A 22,876-nucleotide genomic window follows, 5' to 3' on the forward strand; every position below is an offset into this window, starting at 1 on the left:
GGAGTGAAATGATTAAGTATAGAGTGCAGGAGAAACAGGATATGAACTCCGAATGAGCCAGTGAATAGGAGCCAGAAAGAGAGAATATGTCAGAAGAGCAATCCAGGGAGATGGTGGTAAGTTATAAAAGAGAAAAAGGGGATCAAAATAATGATACAATGAAAAAGTGGAGAATTACAAGTGAAATAATGTGAGAGACTCAGGAGAAGATCTTCAGGTGAAGGTGAGGTGAGATGAGCTGGCATAGGAAATGAGTGCGAAAAACATTAGCAGATGGAATTTTGTGCAGTGAATGGGACTGTAAGAAATATGGAAAAATGAAGAGATTTTTCATATAGAGATGAAGTTATTCTAATGAATGGGAATTATAAGAGTAGAAAGATGGAAGGGTGATAAAATGAAGTAAGTGGTTAGGTTGGTGTGGTGTTGTGGCTCAGGGTTGGGAGGATTAAATAAGAAAAATTTAAAGTGAGCCTGTCAGCAGGATTGTGCTCAGTAAACTACAGACAGTGTCAGGTCGGCGCCGTTATACTGATTGCAATGATAACTTGGTAGATGAAATCCGTCTTGTGGTTGTTTAATCTTTATTTACAGTTTTCAGTTAATGATATGCTCGCGCTCCGGGCCCGTGGGTGGGGCAGTGGGCGGGGCTTTATGTGATTTTCTGCTTACATATTCATATTTATGGCTAATGACAGGTTACTGACCCCTCAGTGACCGGCCCCTTATTTTACATACTGTATATGTTATTGTTAGAAAAAATTAAAAAAAATTACAATCATCATGTAGGCGGCGGAGCCTGGTGCCATTTTAATGGAACATTTTTTTCTCTAGCAAACTGGATAGATATATTTGTGTTCTGCTACGTGGGAATACTGAGGGTGCGCATGTCGATTCACAATAGCGGCTATTGCTGTGATGCGGGACAAGCTTGTGAACAAATATCTGAGACAAGCTGATAGCGTGGAAGCTAGTCAAGAATGTCTACTGAATGAGTGGATAGAAGTGGAGAAAGAGAAGAGGTGTATATTTCTCTTAGAATGAAATGAATATTGTGACACTCAAAGAAACGTCGGCTATGTCTCAGGACTCAGAACACCAAAAAAAAGCACAAATCGGTGAGAGATTTGGAAGAGCAAAAAACTATAACATATATGAACTGTGTATGAGAAGGTGGGAAACATGACATGATATGGAAAAAATATATAATAAGAGCAAGTGTAAAAAATAGAAGAGATTGTAATACCGAAGGCATATGGCGATAAAATGTATGATATTGTGAGAATGGTGATAGGAATACATCTGTAATTTCATTAAGTCTGTTTGCGGTGAGAGACAGAGTATTTAATTTGTAGATCCAAAAGATTTATTTCTTTATTGTGTTTGGTAGTGCACTGTTGTGATAGACCATGTTTGAGAAAACCGAGTTTAGATCCAATATCCAAAAAGGTTTTCTGAAACTTGGTTGCTACACCAGAATTGTCTGTGCAGAAACTGATTTGCCTGGACCCCCAGAGCTCGACAGCCACCACGATGGGCAATAGCTCAAGGACAGAAATGCTGCTGCACGGAGCAGAGCTGATCCAAGACTCCGGCCAAGAGTCTGCAACCCACTCAAAGCCAAAAATTGTGCCAAATCCTTCGGAGCCAGCAGAGTCAGTAAATAACTCCATTTCGGCATCAGACACTTCGCTAGATTGACAACAAGTATGACAATTTTAGTTAAGAAACATTTTTCCAAACATTCAAATCCTTCTTCATGGATTTTGTCAGCTAAATAAGATGCTCAGGCCTAGGTGAGGACCGGACGGGTGACACAGAGGGGCCGGAGAGGTGAGTGGTAACGTGAATACAAGGATTTTTCTTTTTAAATTTTCATGGTCCCTATTTTGCTGAAAACGCGAAATACAAAAAATATGAATTCTACCAAATGCAGATATTTGTCAAATTTGAGTAACATTAAACTCCACTAGTCTTTATTCATCTCTACTCTACAATGCCTGTAATATTTTCAGAGTTGATCAGTCATGGTGCTGCTTTAAAGTATGTAAACCCTTCAGAATTTTCATTATTTCTGCAATAGAACCAAATCAAATAAATGAGTCAAAACTCACTTTGCACGCTTTTAAAACAAGGAAAGTGATCCAATGTCACATGGCTGTAATTGGCAAAAGAATGTGAAAAATATGTAGTCAGAAAAGTGGCAGCAATCACCGTCCGTTAAAAGCAATCCTTTCTTATGGAGTCACATAAAAGAGCAGAGGCAGGAGGGAACGATGTGGACAGAATGCCAGGACGACGGCCCTTTCGCGCGGGTGTGCGTTTCTTCGGGGTCATTTGGATGTTTTGTGTTGTCATTATGATTTAGAAAGAGAAAACACAGTAGTCTGACAATCAATGGCTTCACCCAACCACTAACCATGAGTGGAGAAAAATATTGGTGTTATCATTTATATTCTCTGGAAAAAGGCCAAGAGCGCAAAAATTCTTCCGGGGTATGTAAACTTTTGAGCACAACTGTATATTTAAAGTCATCAGCTTGGGAATAAATATATATGTGTGTAATAGACTGTAAACTTGTGTATGTCTTAAATATACTTTTTTGATACACTGTTTTGTCTCAGCTAGTATATAATACAAGGAAAACATGACATTGAGGCATTAGTAAGTGGATATCAAATATAAACCCCTTTACCCCCAAGGGAGGTTTGCACGTTAATGAACGGGGGCAATTTTTCCAATTCTGACCACTGTCCATTTATAAGGTACAGTAATAACTCTGGAGCTTCCATGGACCCCGGTGATTCTGACATTGTTTTCTCATGATACATTGTACTTCATGTTAGTGGTAAAATTTCATTGATATAACTTGCGTTTATTTGGGAAAAAACAGATATTTGGCAAAAATTTTGCAATTTTCCAACATTGATTTTTCATCCCCTTAAAGCAAAGAAATATGCCACACAAAAAACTTAATAAGTAACATTTCCCACGTGTTTACTTTACACCAAATTTTTTTTGTTAGGAAGTTATAAGGGTTAAAAGTTGACCAGCGATTTCTCATTTTTACATCACCTTTTTTTATAGGGGCCACATCACATTTGAAGTCACTTTGAGGGGTCTGTATGATGGAATATAATCAAAAGTGATACCATTCTGAAAACTGCACCCCTCAAAGTGCTCAAAACCACATTCAAGAAGTTTATTAACCTTTCAGGTGCTTCAAAATAATTTTTGGAATGTTTAAAGAAAATGAACATTTAACTTGTTTTTGCAAAAAATTTACTTCAGATCCAATTTGTTTTATTTTACTAAGGGTAAGATGAGAAATTTGACCCCAAAAGTTGATGTACAATTTGCCCTGATACCCCATATATGCAGGTAAACCACTGTTTGGGCGCATGGCAGAGCTTGGAAGGGATGTAGCGTCATTTGACTTTTCAATGCAATATTGGCTGGAATTGAGATTGGACCCCATGTTGCGTTTGGAGAGCCCCTGATGTGCTTAAACAGTGGAATCCCCCCCAGAAGTAACACCATTATGGAAAGTAGACCCGCTAAGGAACTTATCTAGATGTGTGGTGAGAATTTTGAACCCTCAAGTGCTGCACAGAAGTTTATAATGTAGAGCCGTAAAAATAAAAAAATCTTATTTTTTTCACAAAAATTATTTTTTTGCCCCCAATTTTTTATTTTTCCAAGAGTAACAGGAGAAATTGTACCCCTAAAGTTGTTGTGCAATTTGTCCTGAGTAGGCTGATACCCCTTAAGTGGGGGTAAACCACTGTTTGTGTGCATGGCAGAGCTCGGAAGCAAAGGAGCACCATTTGACTGTTTCAACTCAGAATTGGCTGGAATTGAGATCAGATGCATGTTGGGTTTGGAAAGCACTTGATGTACCTAAACTGTGGAAGCCCCACAATTCTGACTCCAATCCTAACCCAAACACACCCCTATCCCTAATCCCAACAGTAACCCTATTTTTTTAAAATATTTTACAATTATTTAATTTTTTTTTATTTCATTCTAAGTTTTACACTTTGTCCCACTATGGGGCACTCATTTTGTGCAGGCTGATCGCTTATATGGCATGAAGATCTGCATGCCATATAAGCTGTCAGCGCTGCATGTAGTTTCTCATTAACCTCAGAGACTTCCTGACATGCATTGCGAATGAAAGGAAGTCTCTGAGCTCTGGTAACCCGGATGTCGTCATGACGACATTGGGTTACCATGGGAGCGATCAGGGCCACGCGTAATGCCGTGGGGTCATAGCTAACATCCCCTCTGCCTGCTCCCGGAACGCTGCGATCATGTTTGATCACAGTGCGTCGGGGATTAAAATTCCAGGAGTGATCCGTAACTGCTCCTGGCACTTAGTGCCAGGTGTCAGCTGTGAGAATCAGCTGACACCCAGCTACAATCAGTCGCACTCCCCCCATGAGCCTGGCTGATTGCCTATAACGTACTATTACGTTCATGGGAATTAAGTCCCAGGGGACATGGACGCGATAGTATTTCCAATGTTAGAAAGGGGTTAATAGTCAAGTTCGGCGTTAATACTTAATATTGGACTTCAATAGAGATGTAGGGAGAGTTCCCCTTTTAATAACTATAATTTAGTACTTTTGGAGGAAAACTCATCCTTTAACATTTTGGAGAACTGCAGCCCACTGCTGAGATTTTGTGTTTGTGCTTTGCTGTGTGAATATCTGGTCATCGACTGTGAACTAATCAGGCCGGAGAGATTACATTGGTACAGGGTCAACTGTTGTGTAATTTTGTGCATTCAGGGCGCTGATAGTTCAGACGAGTGACTCAGATTTTCAATACGAGCTATACACCAAACAAAATCTATAACAGAGAACCCAATCTTCTGATTTTTTACACTTTATTTTTCCTTTGCAAAGTAATCTTTGAGAGTGTGGGGAGATCTTTACCAGTCCATTCTTCCAAAGAGTCAAAGTCGATCTCAAGGTAAAGTCCAGCTCGTCAGGAAATGGCAATCCGGAGGTAAAGAGACCTCTTCACGTAGCATAGAAGGGACAAGGAGGACCACCAAGATGGCTTCAGGAAGAGTGAATATGGATTTATCGACCCTTAAAAGATTAGCAAAACACAGTAAATTTAACCCAGTAACTCCCACCATACCCAAATCTGCCGAATTGCTGTGGTCTGCCCTATTGGAACAAGCATGTGGGCATGATAGCATGTATATAGACAGAAGGTCGTTTGTTGTGAATTCCCTTGCTCGGAGTTCTGAACCGAAGCTCCCTTTGCTCCCTCTGGTGGTTACTGAGAGTAGTGGAGCTGTACAGGTTGATGGAAGTTCCCCACCTGGCGACAATAATTGGGAACCTGGGATTGCTGGCTGGGAGCATATAATTGAGCTGGCTGCTCTTGTAGGTTGCTGGTGATTTCCTCCGTGTGCATTTGGAGTTTTTTTGTCCCTTGCCTGATCTGCATGGTTCAGCTAAAATACAGGCAAAATATATATAAAATAAGCCTTTATTAAAATTATGGCCAAACAACAACAACAGCGATGTATGAAAAAACATATAAAAAAGGCAGAGAAAACCGCACAATACATAAATAATTGTACTAATAATGATATCACCACTTATGAAAATAGAAATGTAAATAGGTCATGTATAATAATCCCTATATATAGCAACCAAGATACATAATAGGCACAGTAAAACTAAAAAATAAGTAATAAAATGTAAAAATAAATAATGAAAAATAATATAATTAAACCCAAAATTGGTGAAAAAAACTGAATAAATGAGATGTGTGTATAAATATATAAAGGTGATTAATGTGCACCAAAAAGATTTTTATATATATGTGTAAAACAAATAATAGTGCAAAAAAAGGGGGAAAAAATAATAAATATGCGCCAATTGGTAGCTATACAAAAATTAGTCCTGAGAAGCGCTAATAGCAAAAATGGCAAAAATGGACCAGGAACAAAAGCCAAACAGCCCATGCGCTAAGTAATGGTGAGAAGGCCACAAAAAAACACGATGAAAAGCACTATATGGCAGAAATGGGCCAAAACCATGAGTCAGACAGCATATGCGCTTAATAATGCCGCATAGGTAAAATGGACCACACTAAACAAGACCTGATGCACCTGGTAATAGCTAATGAGGTGCTTACACAGAAGTAGTGTGCCAGAACTATGTAGCATCATACAGCACAATGCACTGCTTGGAGGACAATTGCAGAGACAAAATAATGAGCTGCAAAGATACACCACAAAAGCACGTTCATGCAGCAAAAACTGTCCTGAAGATGTAAAGCGGTATCGCGCAGTTGGTTACCTGAGGGGTGAATGACCAGAGAGTGGTGTAGGCGGTGTGCCAAAAAGAACGCGCCCCGACGCGCGTTTCGGAAAAGCTCCTTCGTCCTCCTGACTCTGCAATAGTCCTCCAAGCAGTGCATTGTGCTGTATGATGCTACATAGTTCTGGCATACTACTTCTGTGTAAGCGCCTCATTAGCTATTACCAGGTGCATCAGGTCTTGTTTAGTGTGGTCCATTTTACCTATGCGGCATTATTAAGCGCATATGCTGTCTGACTCATGGTTTTGGCCCATTTCTGCCATATAGTGCTTTTCATCGTGTTTTTTTGTGGCCTTCTCACCATTACTTAGCGCATGGGCTGTTTGGCTTTTGTTCCTGGTCCATTTTTGCCATTTTTGCTATTAGCGCTTCTCAGGACTAATTTTTGTATAGCTACCAATTGGCGCATATTTATTATTTTTTCCCCCTTTTTTTGCACTATTATTTGTTTTACACATATATATATATATAAATCTTTTTGGTGCACATTAATCACCTTTATATATTTATACACACATCTCATTTATTCAGTTTTTTTCACCAATTTTGGGTATAATTATATTATTTTTCATTATTTATTTTTACATTTTATTACTTATTTTTTAGTTTTACTGTGCCTATTATGTATCTTGGTTGCTATATATAGGGATTATTATACATGACCTATTTACATTTCTATTTTCATAAGTGGTGATATCATTATTAGTACAATTATTTATGTATCGTGCGGTTTTCTCTGCCTTTTTTTTTATATGTTTTTTTATATATTTTTTATATGTTTTTTCATACATCGCTGTTGTTGTTGTTTGGCCATAATTTTAATAAAGGCTTATTTTATATATATTTTGCCTCTATTTTAGTGTTTATATATACATTCCCATTATTCTGGTTCTCCCTACATCAGTAGTTGTTCTTTTCATATACACCGGATGGTCTGCCATCCACTCTCTGGAAGAAACACATTGGTCAATTATTAATTTATTAGCTTTATTTGGCTGTACAATTATTTATATTTTATTATTGTGTTGTTTCTTTCTGTGTTCTTCTCTCATGGTTCAGCTAAGTGATTCTTTTGCTAATCCTTTGCATTTAATCTGGTTGTGTTTTTTTTGCTTTCTGTTTTGCTGCTATGGTTCAGCATGCTCCCTGCTGGGGGCAGCACTGGGCCCTGCTTCATATGTTGCAGTTTGTTCAGTCCCCTGTTATGTTAGTATCTTTTTTGCTTTGTTGCCAGTTTATACAAGAGTGCTGATCTAGCGGGGGTGAGGTCGTGTGACCTCAGGTTTTTTGTATATCAGAAGTGTTGGACTTTTCTAGGGTTTTGTGCATGATTGCAGACAGTATCTTTTCTGTCCTGTCCTGTCTAGACAGCTTTGGCCCCACCATTTGCTCAGTCTGTTCTCTGCCTGTGTTTGTTTCATCTTGTCTCACCGACAATATATGTTTGGAGGCTGTCTATTCCTTTTGGGATCTGCTCTGGGGCAGTTTAAATTTCACCTTTCTGTCTTTAGGCTCAGTTAGTTCTCCAGCTGTGACTGACAAAGCGTCTATGGCATTGTAGGAACACTCCACGGCTACTGCTAATTGTGTTGATAAGATCAGGGGTCTGCCATCCGCTTAGTTACCAACCTCTCTGGTCTTCTGGTGGCTTAGCCTGTTCCTACCATCCTCCTCGGTGACCCATTCATAACAGAATCACCAGCCCAAACCGCAGACTCTAGGGTACTCAAAAGAAGGAAAGAATTGCAAAAAAAAAAAAAGTGTCAGAATTTTTTATATATTTTTTTCTCTGACACCTGGAGATCCTATTCTGGCTAATGTGGATGCGTTTTTTCAGGCCCTGGGGTTGTTGTATGATGAACCTAATGCTATTGATCAAGCTGAGAAAACCTTATTGGCATTGAACCAGGGTCAAGATGTTGCGGAGTCATACTGCCAGAAGTTCCGAAAGTGAGCAGTCCTTACTAAATGGAATGATGAGGCCCTAGCAGCTCTCTTTCGGAAAGGTCTGGCAGAAACCGTAAAAGATGTTATGGTGGGATTTCCTGTCCCCTCTTAACGACTCCATGTCATTAGCCATTCAAATTGATCGACGTTTACGTGAACATAAAAGTACACGAGAGGCGGTGCCGCCTTTTGAACAAACATCTGAACCCATGCAATGTGATAGGGTTTTGTCTAGGGCGCAATGTCAAGAGTTCAGAAGGCGTAATAAGTTATGCTTCTTTTGTGGGGAATAGAGTTGAGCGAAACGGGTCGAAAAATTTCAAAAGTCGCCGACTTTTGGTAAAGTCGGGTTTCATGAAACGAAACCCGACCCTAGGGTAAGGTCGGCCACGAGCTCGGCGACTTTAGCGCCAAAGTCGTGTTTCAAAAGTTTGTTTACCGCCCTTTTTCAGCCAATCAGGATCCACGGACACTGTGGGCAACGTGATGACATAGGCAGGGGTCACCACCATCTTTGAGAAGGGCATGCAAGTGATTGGCTTGCTTTGGGGGGCGTCACAGGGGGTATAAAAGGGCGTGCACGCCGACTACCATGTTACTCATGCTGATCTCAGAATAGGGAGAGCTGCTGCTGCTGCTGATTCTGTAGGGAGAGCGTTAGGCAGGGAAGAAGACACCAAAAACTGCTTCTGCTGCTAGCGATTTTGCCAGTACAACACACCAGTCACTGTGTGTGCAGTGCAAGTGGAGGCTATATTTTGCTGGATCAGCTGTGTTGGTTGTTAGGCTGCCTTATAAGGCTTCATGATAGCTGCATTGCTGTTTTCCCACTGCTCTGCAAACTGCTTTTTTAAAAGCAATCCAAATTTTTTTTTTTGTCCTGGTGAGGTACTGAGCGTGCATTTTTTCACACCATACAGCGGTGTACGCTCCTCACACAGTACCGTGTAACGGCTGTTATCACGGCCACAGTGAAGCTATCTGTGTGTGACTCTGTAAGAATAAGTCGAGGACATGTTCCGTTCTTACAGACCTCCACCTTCTAGTTTTGTCTGCTTTTCAAACAGTTAAGTATATTTGCTGTTTGATCACATTCAAAACTATAGAGAGACAGCGTGTGTCAGTCCGTATACTTAAAAAACACGGAGCTTGACAATTTTATGGACACTGGACAGCGGTGTACGTGCACGCTCCTCTCTCAGTACCGTGTAACGGCTGTTATCACGGCCACAGTGAAGCTATCTGTGTGTCACTCTGTAAGGATAAGCCGAGGACATGTTCCGTTCTTACAGACCTACACTCTAGGGAGATTCCTATTCTGCCCAATTCTATATACACCTTGTAGATTGTCATACACTAGCCAATTTCTGCCTGTGACATAGCGGTGTGATATTCACTGGGCCTCACACAATCCAACAGTGTCCACAAGTGTGTTCAGAAATTCTACATCTCCCCTGTCCTATAGTGACATATTTCACACCTGTGACATTGAGCCTGTGACATAGCGGTGTGATATTAACTGGACCTCACACAACAGTGTCCACAAGAGTGTTCAGAAATTCTACATCTCCCCTGTCCTATAGTGACATTTTTCACACCTGCGACATTGAGCCTGTGACATAGCGGTGTGATATTAACTGGGCCTCACACAATCCAACAGTGTCCACAAGTATGTTCAGAAATTCTACATCTCCCCTGTCCTATAGTGACATTTTTCACACCTATGACATTGAGCCTGTGACATAGCGGTGTGATATTAACTGGGCCTCACACAATCCAACAGTGTCCACAAGTGTGTTCAGAAATTCTACATCTCCCCTGTCCTATAGTGACATTTTTCACACCTACGACATTGAGCCTGTGACATAGCGGTGTGATATTAACTGGGCCTCACACTACAGTGTCCACAAGTGTGTTCAGAAATTCTACATCTCCCCTGTCCTATAGTGACATTTTTCACACCTACGACATTGAGCCTGTGACATAGTGGTGTGATATTAACTGGGCCTCACACAACAGTGTCCACAAGTGTGTTCAGAAATTCTACATCTCCCCTGTCCTATAGTGACATTTTTCACACCTGCGACATTGAGCCTGTGACATAGCGGTGTGATATTAACTGGGCCTCACACAATCCAACAGTGTCCACAAGTGTTTACAGAAATTCGACGTCTCCCCTGTCCTATATACACCTTGTACCTTGTTTTACATTACCATATAGTTTGTGGGATTTTGTGTACATTTTTACCAAAAATGAGGAAGGCTGGTGGAAGAGGCTGTGGAATTGGGTGGGGGTTGCCAGCTGGTAATGATGGTGTTGGTGGTGGATCTGATGGTAGTGGCAAAAGCAAAATAGGACCGAATGCAGGAGGTGTTGAGCCTGCGTCATCGTCTGGCTCCACAAGGCCTCGAAGGCTTAGTTTTCTAGGAGTTGGCAAACCGCTTTTAAAGCCAGAGCATCAGGAAAAAGTTTTGGCTTACATTGCTGACTCAGCCTCCAGCTCTATCGCCTCCTCTTCTGAAGTTGTAAAAAATAAAAGCACTGAGTCATCATTGGAGGGTCATGTTCATGAACCACACCTTTCCTTGTGTCCTTCACCCCAACCAAGATTGAAGGATGACGCAGGCCATACAACTGATTACTCCATGGAGCTGTTTTCACATACCATGCCTGGGTTATCAAGTGAAATGGTGAATTACCCAGGCCAAGATGAATCTGACATGGAGTGCACTGATGCACAGCCACTGATAGATGATTCTGCTGGTACATTAAGTCAGAGCACTACATTGTCCTCGCAGTGTAATGAGCCAGATTCTGACCCTGATGAGACTCAGGTGCCCCTTCCCGCATACTATACCACCATACACGGTGACACATAGGAAGGTGCACATGACATTGAAGAGGAGGTGATGGATGACCCAGTTGTTGACCCAGATGGGCATCCATTGGGGGAAGAGGGTGCTGCTTCCAATAGCTCAGATGAGGAGGAGGAGTATCCACAGCAGACATCGACATCGCAACAGCTGTTATCTGGCAGGCCCGGAGCACTCCAAAGACAGGTTCCAAAAATCAAAAGAGTTGCTGGACAGCTTGTCCAGATGGTCAAAATAGCACAGCGTGCTAGGCCGCAAAATGTCTTCCAAAGTAGGAAGAGTGCAGTGTGGCACTTTTTTGAACAAAATCCTCATGATAAGGCCAAGGTTATCTGTAAGAAGTGCGCAAAGACCTTTAGCCGAGGGAAAAATCTGAAAAATTTGAATACCAGTTGCATGCTTAGACATTTAACCAGCATGCACTTGCAAGCGTGGACACAACACCAAACCTCAAGTACCACATGTGCAACTGATCACAAAGAAGGTAGTCAGCAACGCTACATTGTTTCCCCCACTGTAAGCCCACCGGTTAGCACAGCAGCAAATGTTGAGGTGTCGTTGCAAGGCCAAAGCAGTCAGGGAATCCCACTGTTATATCAACGAAAGACTGAATCTAGGCCATCAGAAAGAACACCAACTCCATCACCATCATCAACCCTCTCTCAGTCCGCCCTGTCCACCGCTAGTTCCACCATATGCAGCTCTCAAGTTCAGCTCACCCTCCCAGAGACTATGAGTAGGTCAAGAAAGTACTCAGTCTCTCATCCGCGTACACTGGGTTTGAACGCCCACATTGCCAAACTAATCTCGTTAGAGATGATGCCCTATCGGTTGGTGGAAAGCGCAGCTTTCCGCGAACTCATGGCCTATGTTGTACCACGCTATGACCTACCCAGTCGCCACTCTCGCAAAGCCATCCCAGCCCTCCACCATCATGTGAAAGACCGCATTGTCCATGCACTCAAGCAGTCAGTGAGTGGAAAGGTGCACCTCACAACAGATGCATGGTCCAGTCGGCATGGCCAGGGCCGTTACGTGTCCATCACTGCGCACTGGGTTAATGTGGTGGATGCAGGGTTCACAGGGGACAGCGGTGGTGGGACAGTGCTGCCTAGCCCACGGTATAGGAAAGAGTTGGCTGTAGGCGTTCGACCCTCCTCCTCCTCCAGAAGCGAAAGCTCGTCCACAGAGCGCAGACGTATGAGCACTCCATCTGCAGTTGCCACTGTTGCACACGAGGTGTCCCCCTATCGAGCAGCTAGTGGAAAGTGTCAGCAGGCTGTGTTGCAGATGATGTGTTTGGGCGACAGACACACCACGGAGGTGCTGGCCGAGTACTTTCAGCGACAAACTGAGTCATGGCTGGGCAGCATGCATCTTGAGGCAGGCAAGGTAGTTAGTGATAACGGCCGTAATTTTGTGGCAGCCATAGCCCTTTCAAAACTCAGCCACATACCTTGCTTGGCTCACACCTTGAACCTGGTGGTGCAGTGCTTCCTCAACAATTATCCGGAGTTAACAGCCCTGCTCAAGAAGTTGCGAATACTGTGCGCGAACATCCGCCGGTCGCCTGTACACTCCATTCGTATGCAGAAGCTGCAGCGATTGCTCCACCTTCCCAACCACCGCCTCATTATCGACATTGCAACAAGGTGGAACTCCACCCTGCACATGGTTGAGCGGCTGTGAGAACAGAGGCAGGCCATAATGCATTTGTGGGAGGATACACGGCCAGGCACTTTGAGAGCAGACATGGAGTTGACAGGTGTGCAGTGGTCAAAGCTGAAAGACCTCTGTAAATTCCTTCAGTGTTTTGAGGAATGCACACGGCTGGTAAGCGCAGGCGACTCCATCCTAAGCATGAGCATCCCACTTATGCGTCTGCTCATGCAAACTTTGACGCACCTTAAGGAGCAGGCGTCTGCAGCCAATGTTGACGAGGAGGAAGAGGAGGAGGGAATCCTTGATGACATTCAGCCATTGTCTGCTCAGGGACCTCTCCTGGACGAGGTGGAGGAAGAAAAGGAGGAGGAGGATGATGAGGGGGATGATTACTTAGGGGAGGAGGATGCATCTCGTGGGGAAAGTGAAAATGTTGGCGTGGCAAAGTCTGGTACAGGATTTGTGCGTGACTGGAGGGATGTGGATTTGCCAGAAAGTGCTCCTCCAACCAGCACTCGCAGTGCATCATTGACACCGGGAACATTGGCCCACATGTCAGATTATGCCTTGCAGATCCTAAAAAGGGACCCCCGCATTGCCAAAATGATGAACGATGACGACTACTGGTTGGCCAGCATCCTGGATCCACGCTATAAAGGCAAATTACAAAACATCATGCCACACGAGAACCTTGACCTAATATTGGCTAATAAACAAGCAACTCTGGTAAACCGGTTGGTTGAGGCATTCCCAGCACACAGCAGCGGTGATGGTTCTCACACGAGCCGTACGGGCCGGGGGCAGCTTGGCAGAGGTGTTCGTGGTGCACACAACAGAAGTGGCATTGGAGACAGGGGTTTCATGACAATGTTGTGGACTTATTTTTCAAGTACCGCTCACACAACTGGTAATACTGCATCGATGAAAAGTGACAGGAGACAGCAGTTGTCAACTACGGTTACAAACTACTTTTCCACCCATATCGATGTTCTCCCGCACAGGTCATTCCCCTTTGACTATTGGGCCACTAAACTGGACACCTGGCCTGAATTGGCACAATATGCCTTACAGGAGCTCGCTTGCCCAGCTGCAAGTGTGCTATCGGAAAGAGTCTTCAGTGCAGCTGGACCAATCCTGACAGAAAAAAGGACCTGTCTGTCAACCCAAAATGTGGATGATCTAACCTTCATTAAAATGAACCATGCATGGGTTTCCAAGGATTTTGTCCCAACTTCCCCTGATGACACATAGGGTGACAGAAAAATGGCTTGCTTTGATCCTCCTCTTCCTGGGACTTGAACAATTTCGCCTTTTGCATCAGCTGAATGTCCAACATCAACATATGCCTCTTTCTAAAACTCCCTAACTGTGCTGCCCCCCCCCCCCATGGCCGGGGTCACCACCTAGCGCATGAAACCGTGCCCTGCACAGGTGGGCAGGCCGAATCTTGGATGCGGGCACTGGCACAGGGTCCCTCATAGTGCAATCAAATGTCTCTGACGGTGGTGGTGCACACGCGCCGTCAGACACACAGCCATACTATGAGGGGCCCAGTGCCAGTACCGACGACCACGAGTGGGCCCCCCTTGCTTGGGCATGGCCCCAGCATTTGCAATCTTTACCTCTCCCTGCTCCTCCGCTGTGTAGCCTGGGCCGTCAAATCCATACTGGGCCTGACACCGTCTGAGCCTGCCTCCTGATCTATAGACATATATTTTGAATATGTACACTATGCTATCCATACATGTTATCCGGTGATACGGTAACCTTTCTCACCTTTGTGCAATCACGTGTAATCCATACTGGGCCTGACAGCGTCTGAGCCTGCCTCCTGATCTATAGACTTATATTTTGAATGTGTACACTATGCTAGCCATACATGTTATCCGGGGATACGGTACCCTTTCTCACCTTTGTGCAATCACGTGTAATCCATACTGGGCCTGTCACCGTCTGAGCCTGCCTCCTGATCTATAGCCATATATTTTGAATGTGTACACTATGCTATCCATACATGTTATCCGGGGATACGGTACCCTTTCTCACCTTTATGCAATCACGTGTAATCCATACTGGGCCTGACACTGTCTGAGCCATCCTCCTGATCTATAGACATATATTTTGAATGTATGCACTATGCTATCCATACATGTTATCCGGTGATACGGTACCCTTTCTCACCTTTGTGCAATCACGTGTAATCCATACTGGGCCTGACACCATCTGAGCCTGCCTCCTGATCTATAGACATATATTTTGAATGTGTACACTATGCTATCCATACATGTTATCTGGGGATACGGTACCCTTTCTTACCTTTGTGCAATCACGTGTAATCCATACTGGGCCTGACACAGTTTGAGCCTGCCTCCTGATCTATAGACATATATTTTGAATGTGTACACTATGCTATCCATACATGTTATCCGGGGATACGGTACCCTTTCTCAACTTTGTGCAATCATGTGTAATCTATACTGGGCCTGACACCGTTTGAGCCTGCCTCCTGGTCTATAGACATATATTTTGAATGTGTACACTATGCTATCCATACATGTTATCCGGGGATACGGTACCCTTTCTCACCTTTGTGCAATCACGTGTAATCCATACTGGGCCTGACACCGTTTGAGCCTGCCTCCTGGTCTATAGACATATATTTTGAATGTGTACACTATGCTATCCATACATGTTATCCGGGGATACGGTACCCTTTCTCACCTTTGTGCAATCACGTGTAATCCATACTGGGCCTGAGAACGGCTGGCGAGCTGTTAAGCAAGCTATAGCACCTGTGGTTTGCACACGTAAGTTTTTCATTTTTTCAGGAATGACGGTTAGGCCTAATTCCGGAACTGCAGTTGACCTGCACTTACTGGGAAGTCATCGTTTGCGGGTAATAATTGTAATCCCAGATCCCCATCACTAACGTTGTTCAGCGGGTTATCTGCACCTGTAAGCGACAAACGCTGGCCTTTTCAGTGTAGCGCACATGCAGCCACGGACATGTAAGGGCATAACACACCAGTTATTGGCCAATCTCACGTGCCAGAGCCTCGCGTGTCCCTCTAGTAAGCCGGACTCGGACCGCGGGGCATGACGGAGTCTCGTTCGCTAACGGAATTAAGCTTGCAATGTGTGCATCTTTTTTGTGGCTGGATGGTTGAGGTTGCCCATGTTGAGTCAAATTACACCGTAGGCTCCACTCCTGGTGGTGCCCTTCTGGACATTCCTTTAAGGTTCAGCTTTGCAACCATACTGCCCACGTAAAAAAAACACTTTGCCTTCATGAACGCTGTTTGGAGGGTCGTGACTCGTGGGAATAACGCCGCCCAATCAGTTAACCTGCTAGAGAGATCCTTCGTTGCTCCCAAGCATGACATCACACTCCCTAGGAGGATGGTAATGCCACTGTGGCGACCGTACTCCTGGGGGCGACACAAGTGCACTGATGCCCAGCCACTGCTCGATGAATCTGCTGGTACATTGACCCAGACCACTACATTCCCATCGTATGCTACACGGCCTGAATCTGACCCTGATGAAACTCTGGTTAGCCTTCCCATATACAGTTCCATCTTACACGGTGACAAAGAGGAAGCTGCAGATGAAAGTGCAGGTTCGGCCCACCCGCCGTCAGACACACCACCGTACTATCAGGGGCCCTGTGCCAGTGCCGTCGCCAACGATTGGGCCCCCCTGCTTGCTCAGGATCACAGCACTTGCAAGGTTGAAATACTGTGCAGTGAGATGGAAGATGGGGACGATGAGAAGTCCAGACTAGTACAGGGAATCCCTAGCGAGGAGACTTTTTTCATTGTTTTCAATGTTGGGACAGCAATTTTTGGGGAGCACTATACTCTGGAGAATGATAGATGGGGTCCACCATACACTGGAACATTCCAAAGGTGGACATCAGACACTGGAGCAGCATTTACAGGGCCCATTATACACTAGAGCATTAGAAATGGGGCCCATTATGTTTGGAGCATTATTTGGGCCCATAAGACAGTGGAGCTTCATCCATGGGGACCAACATATACTGTAGCATTATGTGGAGCTCATCATATACTGTTTCAAACATTATATGGGAGCAATGATTCTGTATGGAGAAATAAATGGGCCTCGTCATGAGATGTAAAAAGTGAAGTATTTTTCATTGTACTATACCGCTATTTCTCTGCCGTATCGGAGCATCATGAGTTGTGGTATGTGTTAAAGGGGTGCTCTTTTGCCCAGGGCACATGAAAACCTGGAGCCAGCCCTACCCCCCCACAACTTTAGCCAAATAACCTCCATTTTTAAGTGCGTAACTAGTATTATGAAGTTAATTAAGGTTGACAAGCTTAAGTAAGAAGAATTGATGCTTTTGGCATTCAAATAGGCACTGTAGGTGTGTTTCCTGTCCTCCTCTCACTGCCGACTTTAATTCCCCATTGACTTACATTGGGTTTCGTGTTTCGGTCGGACCCCCGACTTTTCCCTATAGTCGGCCGATTTTGCTCTACCCGACTTTTGGAAAAGTCGGGTTTCATGAAACGAAACTCGACCCTAAAAAAACAAAAGTCGCTCAACTCTAGTGGGGAAGCCTCTCATGTTATTTCTGTTTGCCCTAAACGAGAATAAAATTTTGCTCACGCATTTGTGGTGGGCAGTGTACAGCCTAAGTTCCTGTTGGCAGTTACCTTGATCTGCTCCTTGTCTACTTTTTCTGCTAAGTTCTTTGTTGATTCAGGAGCAGCTTTGAATCTCATCGATCTTGACTTTGCCAAGCATTGTGGTTTCCCATGGTGCCCCCTATTCCCTTGAGGGGGATTGATGCTACCTCTTTGGCGGAGAATAAACCCCAGTGTTGGACCCAGGCGTAATGCGGGTCGCCCCCGACCACCAAAAGAATTGTAAATTTTCGGTGTTGCACAATTTACATGATACCATTGTTCTGGATTTTCCCTGGTTGCAAACCAATAATCTTGTTTTAGATTGTAAATATCTGTCTATGATGAGTTGGGGTTGTCAATGTGTTCTTAGTGACACTCATGTTTTGTCCACCTCTCCCCAGTCTCAAGACATTCCTGACTATTTGGCTGATTTTTCTCATGTGTTTAGTGAGAGTATGTCCGCGTCTTTGCCTCCTCATAGGAGTTATGACTGTGCAATTGAGTTAATGCCCGGGTGTAAATTTCCCAAGGGTTGGCTTTTCAACTTATCTGTACCAGAATATGATGCTATGTGATCTTATATCAAGGAATCATTGGAGAAGGGTTATATCAGACCATCCTTTTCGCCTTTGGGTGCTGGTTTTTTCTTTGTGACCAAAAAAGATGGCTCATTAAGGCCATGTATTGACTATTGTTCCCTTAACAAAATCACTTTAAAGATTCCATAATAACAGGGTCCGTACCACAGGACTGGCGTATAGCAAATGTGGTGCCAATATTCAAAAAGGGGACAAAAACTGAACTTGGAAATTATAGGCCAGTAAGTTTAACCTCAACTGTGGGTAAAATCCTGGAGGGTTTTCTAAGAGATACTATACTGGAGTATCTGGAGAAGAATAACCTTATGACCTAATATCAATCAATCAATCAATCAATCAAATTTATTATCGCCAAGTACATATTACATATATACAAGGAATTCTTTGTGGCAAAGAGGCAACATAATATATAACAACAGATACAACAAGTAACATCTAACAAGACAGATACAGTATATAGTCTACACATGACGATTTAATTGTTGAACAGAGAGTGGATAGAAGCTGTTCATATGGCGGTTGGTACTGCATTTGGGGACTCTGAAGCTACGTCCTGAAGGGAGTAGTTGGAATGAGGAGTGTCCCGGGTGAGAGGGATCGGATGAAATTTTCAATGCGTGGGATCGAATACTCTTATCATAAAGATCTTGGATTTTAGGCAGGGGGGAGCCTATAATTCTCTCTGCTGTTCTGAAAGTCCTTTGTAAGCGGAGTTTGTCATGCGCAGTGGCTCCCCCATACCAGACTATCAGAGAGGAACAAATCACAGATCTGATGACAGCATTAAAGAATAAGATCAGCAGATTCTTAGACAAACCATATCTTTTCAGCTGACGCAGGAAGAACATCCTCTGTTGTGCTTTTCTTATAACAGCATCCACGTTTTTCCCCCATTTAAGATCATGAGAGATGATAACACCAAGGAATTTGGTCTCTGTGACCCTAAGAACCACTTCGTCATGGATGTAGATTGGAAGTATCTCATGTTGATCTTTCCTAAAATCCACAACCATCTCAGCAGTTTTTTTAGTGTTGAGTACAAGATTATTGGCTTTACACCAGTCACATATTCTTTCCACCTCACTCCGATACAAGTCTTCAGCATTTCCCCTGATGAGACCAATCAGTGTCATATCATCGGCAAATTTCAAGATTTTTACTGAGTCTGCTGAAGAGATGCAATCATTCGTATAGAGAGAAAACAGTAACGGGGACAAAACACACCCCTGTGGTGCCCCGATGTTTGTGACCAAGGTGTCCGAAGTGAATGGTCCAACTTTTACACTCTGTATCCTGGCTGTCAGGAAGTTATAAATCCACAAGCATAAGTTGAGAGGGACTCCAAGAGCTACCATTTTCTTATGAAGTAAATTCGGATCAATGGTATTGAACGCTGAGCTAAAGTCCATGAAAAGAATCCGGACATATGAGTGCCGTTCATCTGTATGATCCAAAATGTACTTCAGTGCCAGATTGACAGTGTCGTTTGCCGAACGATTCTCCTTATAGGCAAACTGAAGCGGGTCCCATAGCTTCTGCGTGAATTTTATCAGGTGGGACATCATAATTCTTTCGAAGACTTTCATAGCTACAGATGTGAGTGCTACTGGTCTATAGTCGTTCAACTCAGAGGATCCCACTTTCTTGGGGACAGGGATAATTGTGTAATTTTTCCAACACTGAGGTACAACGCACTCTTTCAGTGACACATTGTATATATTTGTCAGTATAGGGGCAAGCTGGGTAGCACATACTTTCAGACACATTGGAGATACACCATCAGGGCCAGGTGCCTTTTTGACCTTAAGTCCCTTCAGGATGCGTATCACCTCTGCCTCGGATATCACTACTTGGGTGTTGCACAATGAATGATCTTTATATGAACAGACTGAGGAGCTTAGAGATGAATAGCCACTGTGTGTAGAGCTTGCCTCAAATCTGCAGTAGAATTCATTTAACTCTGCTGCCAGACTTCTGCTGGGGTTCACTATAGTGGGGTGGCTTTTATAATTGGTGACCTCTCTTAATCCTCTCCATGCAGATCTAGTATCTTTTGATGAGAACCTTTCCTCCAGAATCTTTGCATACTCGTGTTTGGCTAACTTGATCTCTTTAGATAGCGAGTTCCTAAGTTTCTTGAATTCAGTAATATCGCCTGCTTTATAAGCCTCCTCTTTTCTCTTACGGATCAACCTGACTTTATTTGTAAACCACGGCTTGTTGTTTCCCCGAAAGTGGACAGATTTGGATGGAATAAACGTGTCTTCACAAAAACGGATATATGAGGACACTGCATCAACCCATTCATCCAGACCCGAGCATGTTTCCTGGAATACCTCCCAGTCCGTGCATTCAAAGCATGCTTGTAGTTGCAATTTTGCCTCCTCAGACCATGTCTTCTTTGTATAAACTGTAGGTTTGGATGTTTTCAACCTTTGCCTGTAGGCTGGAATTAAATGAATTAGACAATGATCTGAAAAGCCCACTGCTGCTCTCCTCACTGCCCTGTAGGCCCCTTTTAAGACAGTATAGCAGTGATCAAGCGTATTGTTCTCTCTCGTGAAGCAGTTTATATGTTGAGTAAATTTGGGGAGATCCAGGTTGAGTTTTCCTTTGTTAAAGTCCCCCATTACGATCACAAATGCTTCAGGAGATCCTTTCTCCCATTCTGATATTTTGCAAGCTAATTCACCAATAGCAGCTTTAACAGATGCTTGAGGGGGAATATATACTGCAACCAGAACCATAGATGAAAACTCTCTTGGAGCGTAAAATGGTCTACAATTGAGTGCAAGGTACTCTAGATCTGGAGAGCAACCTTTTCCCAGTATGTTAACATCACAGCACCAGCTAGTGTTGATGTAGAGACATACCCCACCCCCCCTTTGTTTACCTGAAGCTACACAATCACGGTCAGCTCTGTAGATAACAAAACCAGGTAGATCCAGACTACAATCAGGGATGGTGTCATTCAACCAGGTCTCAGTAAAACAAAGAGCAGCTGAATTGGCCATATCAGATCTCATGTTACAAAGTAAGTTCAGTTCCTCCATTTTGTTAGATAAGGAACGGACATTAGCCAAGTGGAGTGAAGGAAGAGCTGTTCTGAACCCTCTCCTCCGAAGGCGTGCCAGGACTCCTCCTCTCCTACCTCTCTTGCAGTACACCTCCACAGGTTTCACAGAAGTAATGGATTTTATGTACTCAATTGTTGAATTAGCAATCATGCTCCAAGAAGGGGAGTCCATGAGAAATTGCGGATGATTCCAGAATAATAAATCGTCCCTTGAAATCATAAGAGTAGGTTTACAGAGTGCAGTGGCCATGACTACAATCAGCTTGTAGCTATAAAGACTGAACAGTCACAGCTTAGCAGAGTTAAATGTACAACTTTCCATAAAGGGTGCTCCCAGCACTGCTGGGGGGAGGGCATGGGTGCAACAAGACAGGGACATCAGGGGACACGCCAACAGTCAGTCCAAACCTGCCCAGCTCACCCTTTCAGCTCCACCTGGATCACAAGATCTCCAGAACATCTCCAGCACCGCACACTCCACCAGCTTTCCTATCCCGGGATCATCTGCATGCTGGAAATGGGTACAAGGCAGGTAGCCAGCAGCTTCACTCTCTCCCAGCTGAAACCAGGCACGGAGCTCCACGAGGACAGAAAGACACCGGTCCCAGCTGGTCGCAGTCTCCACACTACTCCCAGCTCTGCCGAATCCTGTAGCCCTACAGCTCCATGTGGACCACAAGATCTCCAGAACAACTCCAGCACCACACACTCCACCAGGATTCCTATCCTGGGATCATCTGCATGCTGGAAATGGGTACAAGGCAGGCAGCCAGCAGCTTCACTCTCTCCCAGCTGAATCCAGGCACGGAGCTCCACGAGGACAGAAAGACACCGGTCCCAGCTGATCGCAGTCTCCACACTACTCCCAGCTCTGCCGAATCCTGTAGCTACGCAATGGTGAGTGAACCAAAGGGAGAATTAACAATTAAACGGGGTAAAAAACTAAAAAACTCAGGAGCCTCATGCCAGAGCAGCCATCTCTCGGCGCTCCTCCTCCTTCCTCTCTTGTGCTGAGACATTTCTCTGTCCCATCATGCCTGATCCCGCCAAGTCTGCTCCAGCTCCCAAGAAGGGCTCCAAGAAAGCCGTGACCAAGACTCAGAAGAAGGACGGCAAGAAGCGGAGGAAGAGCAGGAAGGAGAGCTACGCCATCTACGTGTACAAGGTGCTGAAGCAGGTCCACCCCGACACCGGCATCTCCTCCAAGGCCATGGGCATCATGAACTCCTTCGTCAATGACATCTTCGAGCGCATCGCAGGGGAAGCCTCCCGCCTGGCTCACTACAACAAGCGCTCCACCATCACCTCCCGGGAGATCCAGACCGCCGTGCGCCTGCTGCTGCCCGGAGAACTGGCCAAGCACGCCGTGTCCGAGGGCACCAAGGCCGTCACCAAGTACACCAGCGCCAAGTGAGATCTGCTCCTCGCCTGCTCCGCCATCACCCCGGGTTTACAAGGGACCGCTCCTGTCAGACTAATCTGATAAGCTTTTATGAAGAGGTAAGTTCCGGACTGGACCAAGGGAATGCAGTGGACGTGGTGTACATGGACTTTTCAAAAGCTTTTGATACGGTGCCACACAAAAGGTTGATACATAAAATGAGAACAATGGGGATAGGGGAAAATATGTGTAGGTGGGTTAAGAACTGGCTCAGGGATAGGAAACAAAGGGTGGCTATTAATGGAGCACACTCAGACTGGGTCACGGTTAG

General features: G+C 44.3%; 1 protein-coding gene across 1 annotated transcript; it reads left to right on the forward strand.

The window, feature by feature from the left end:
* Positions 1-22,165: 22,165 nt before the first annotated feature.
* LOC141050000 (histone H2B 1.1) lies at positions 22,166-22,593 on the forward strand. The gene has a single exon (XM_073546839.1). It carries the CDS (start codon positions 22,198-22,200, stop codon positions 22,576-22,578), a length of 381 nt encoding a protein of 126 aa, XP_073402940.1. The 5' UTR covers positions 22,166-22,197; the 3' UTR covers positions 22,579-22,593.
* Positions 22,594-22,876: the final 283 nt, after the last annotated feature.

Source organism: Dendrobates tinctorius, unplaced genomic scaffold (assembly GCF_039654945.1).
Source record: "Dendrobates tinctorius isolate UK_male_01 unplaced genomic scaffold, ASM3965494v1 ptg000151l, whole genome shotgun sequence".
Taxonomy (NCBI): Eukaryota; Metazoa; Chordata; class Amphibia; order Anura; family Dendrobatidae; genus Dendrobates; species Dendrobates tinctorius.

Bases quoted from the DNA above. Each gene is read 5' to 3' on its own strand.
- LOC141050000 (XM_073546839.1), top strand. From the start codon at position 22,198: ATGCCTGATCCCGCCAAGTCTGCTCCAGCTCCCAAGAAGGGCTCCAAG.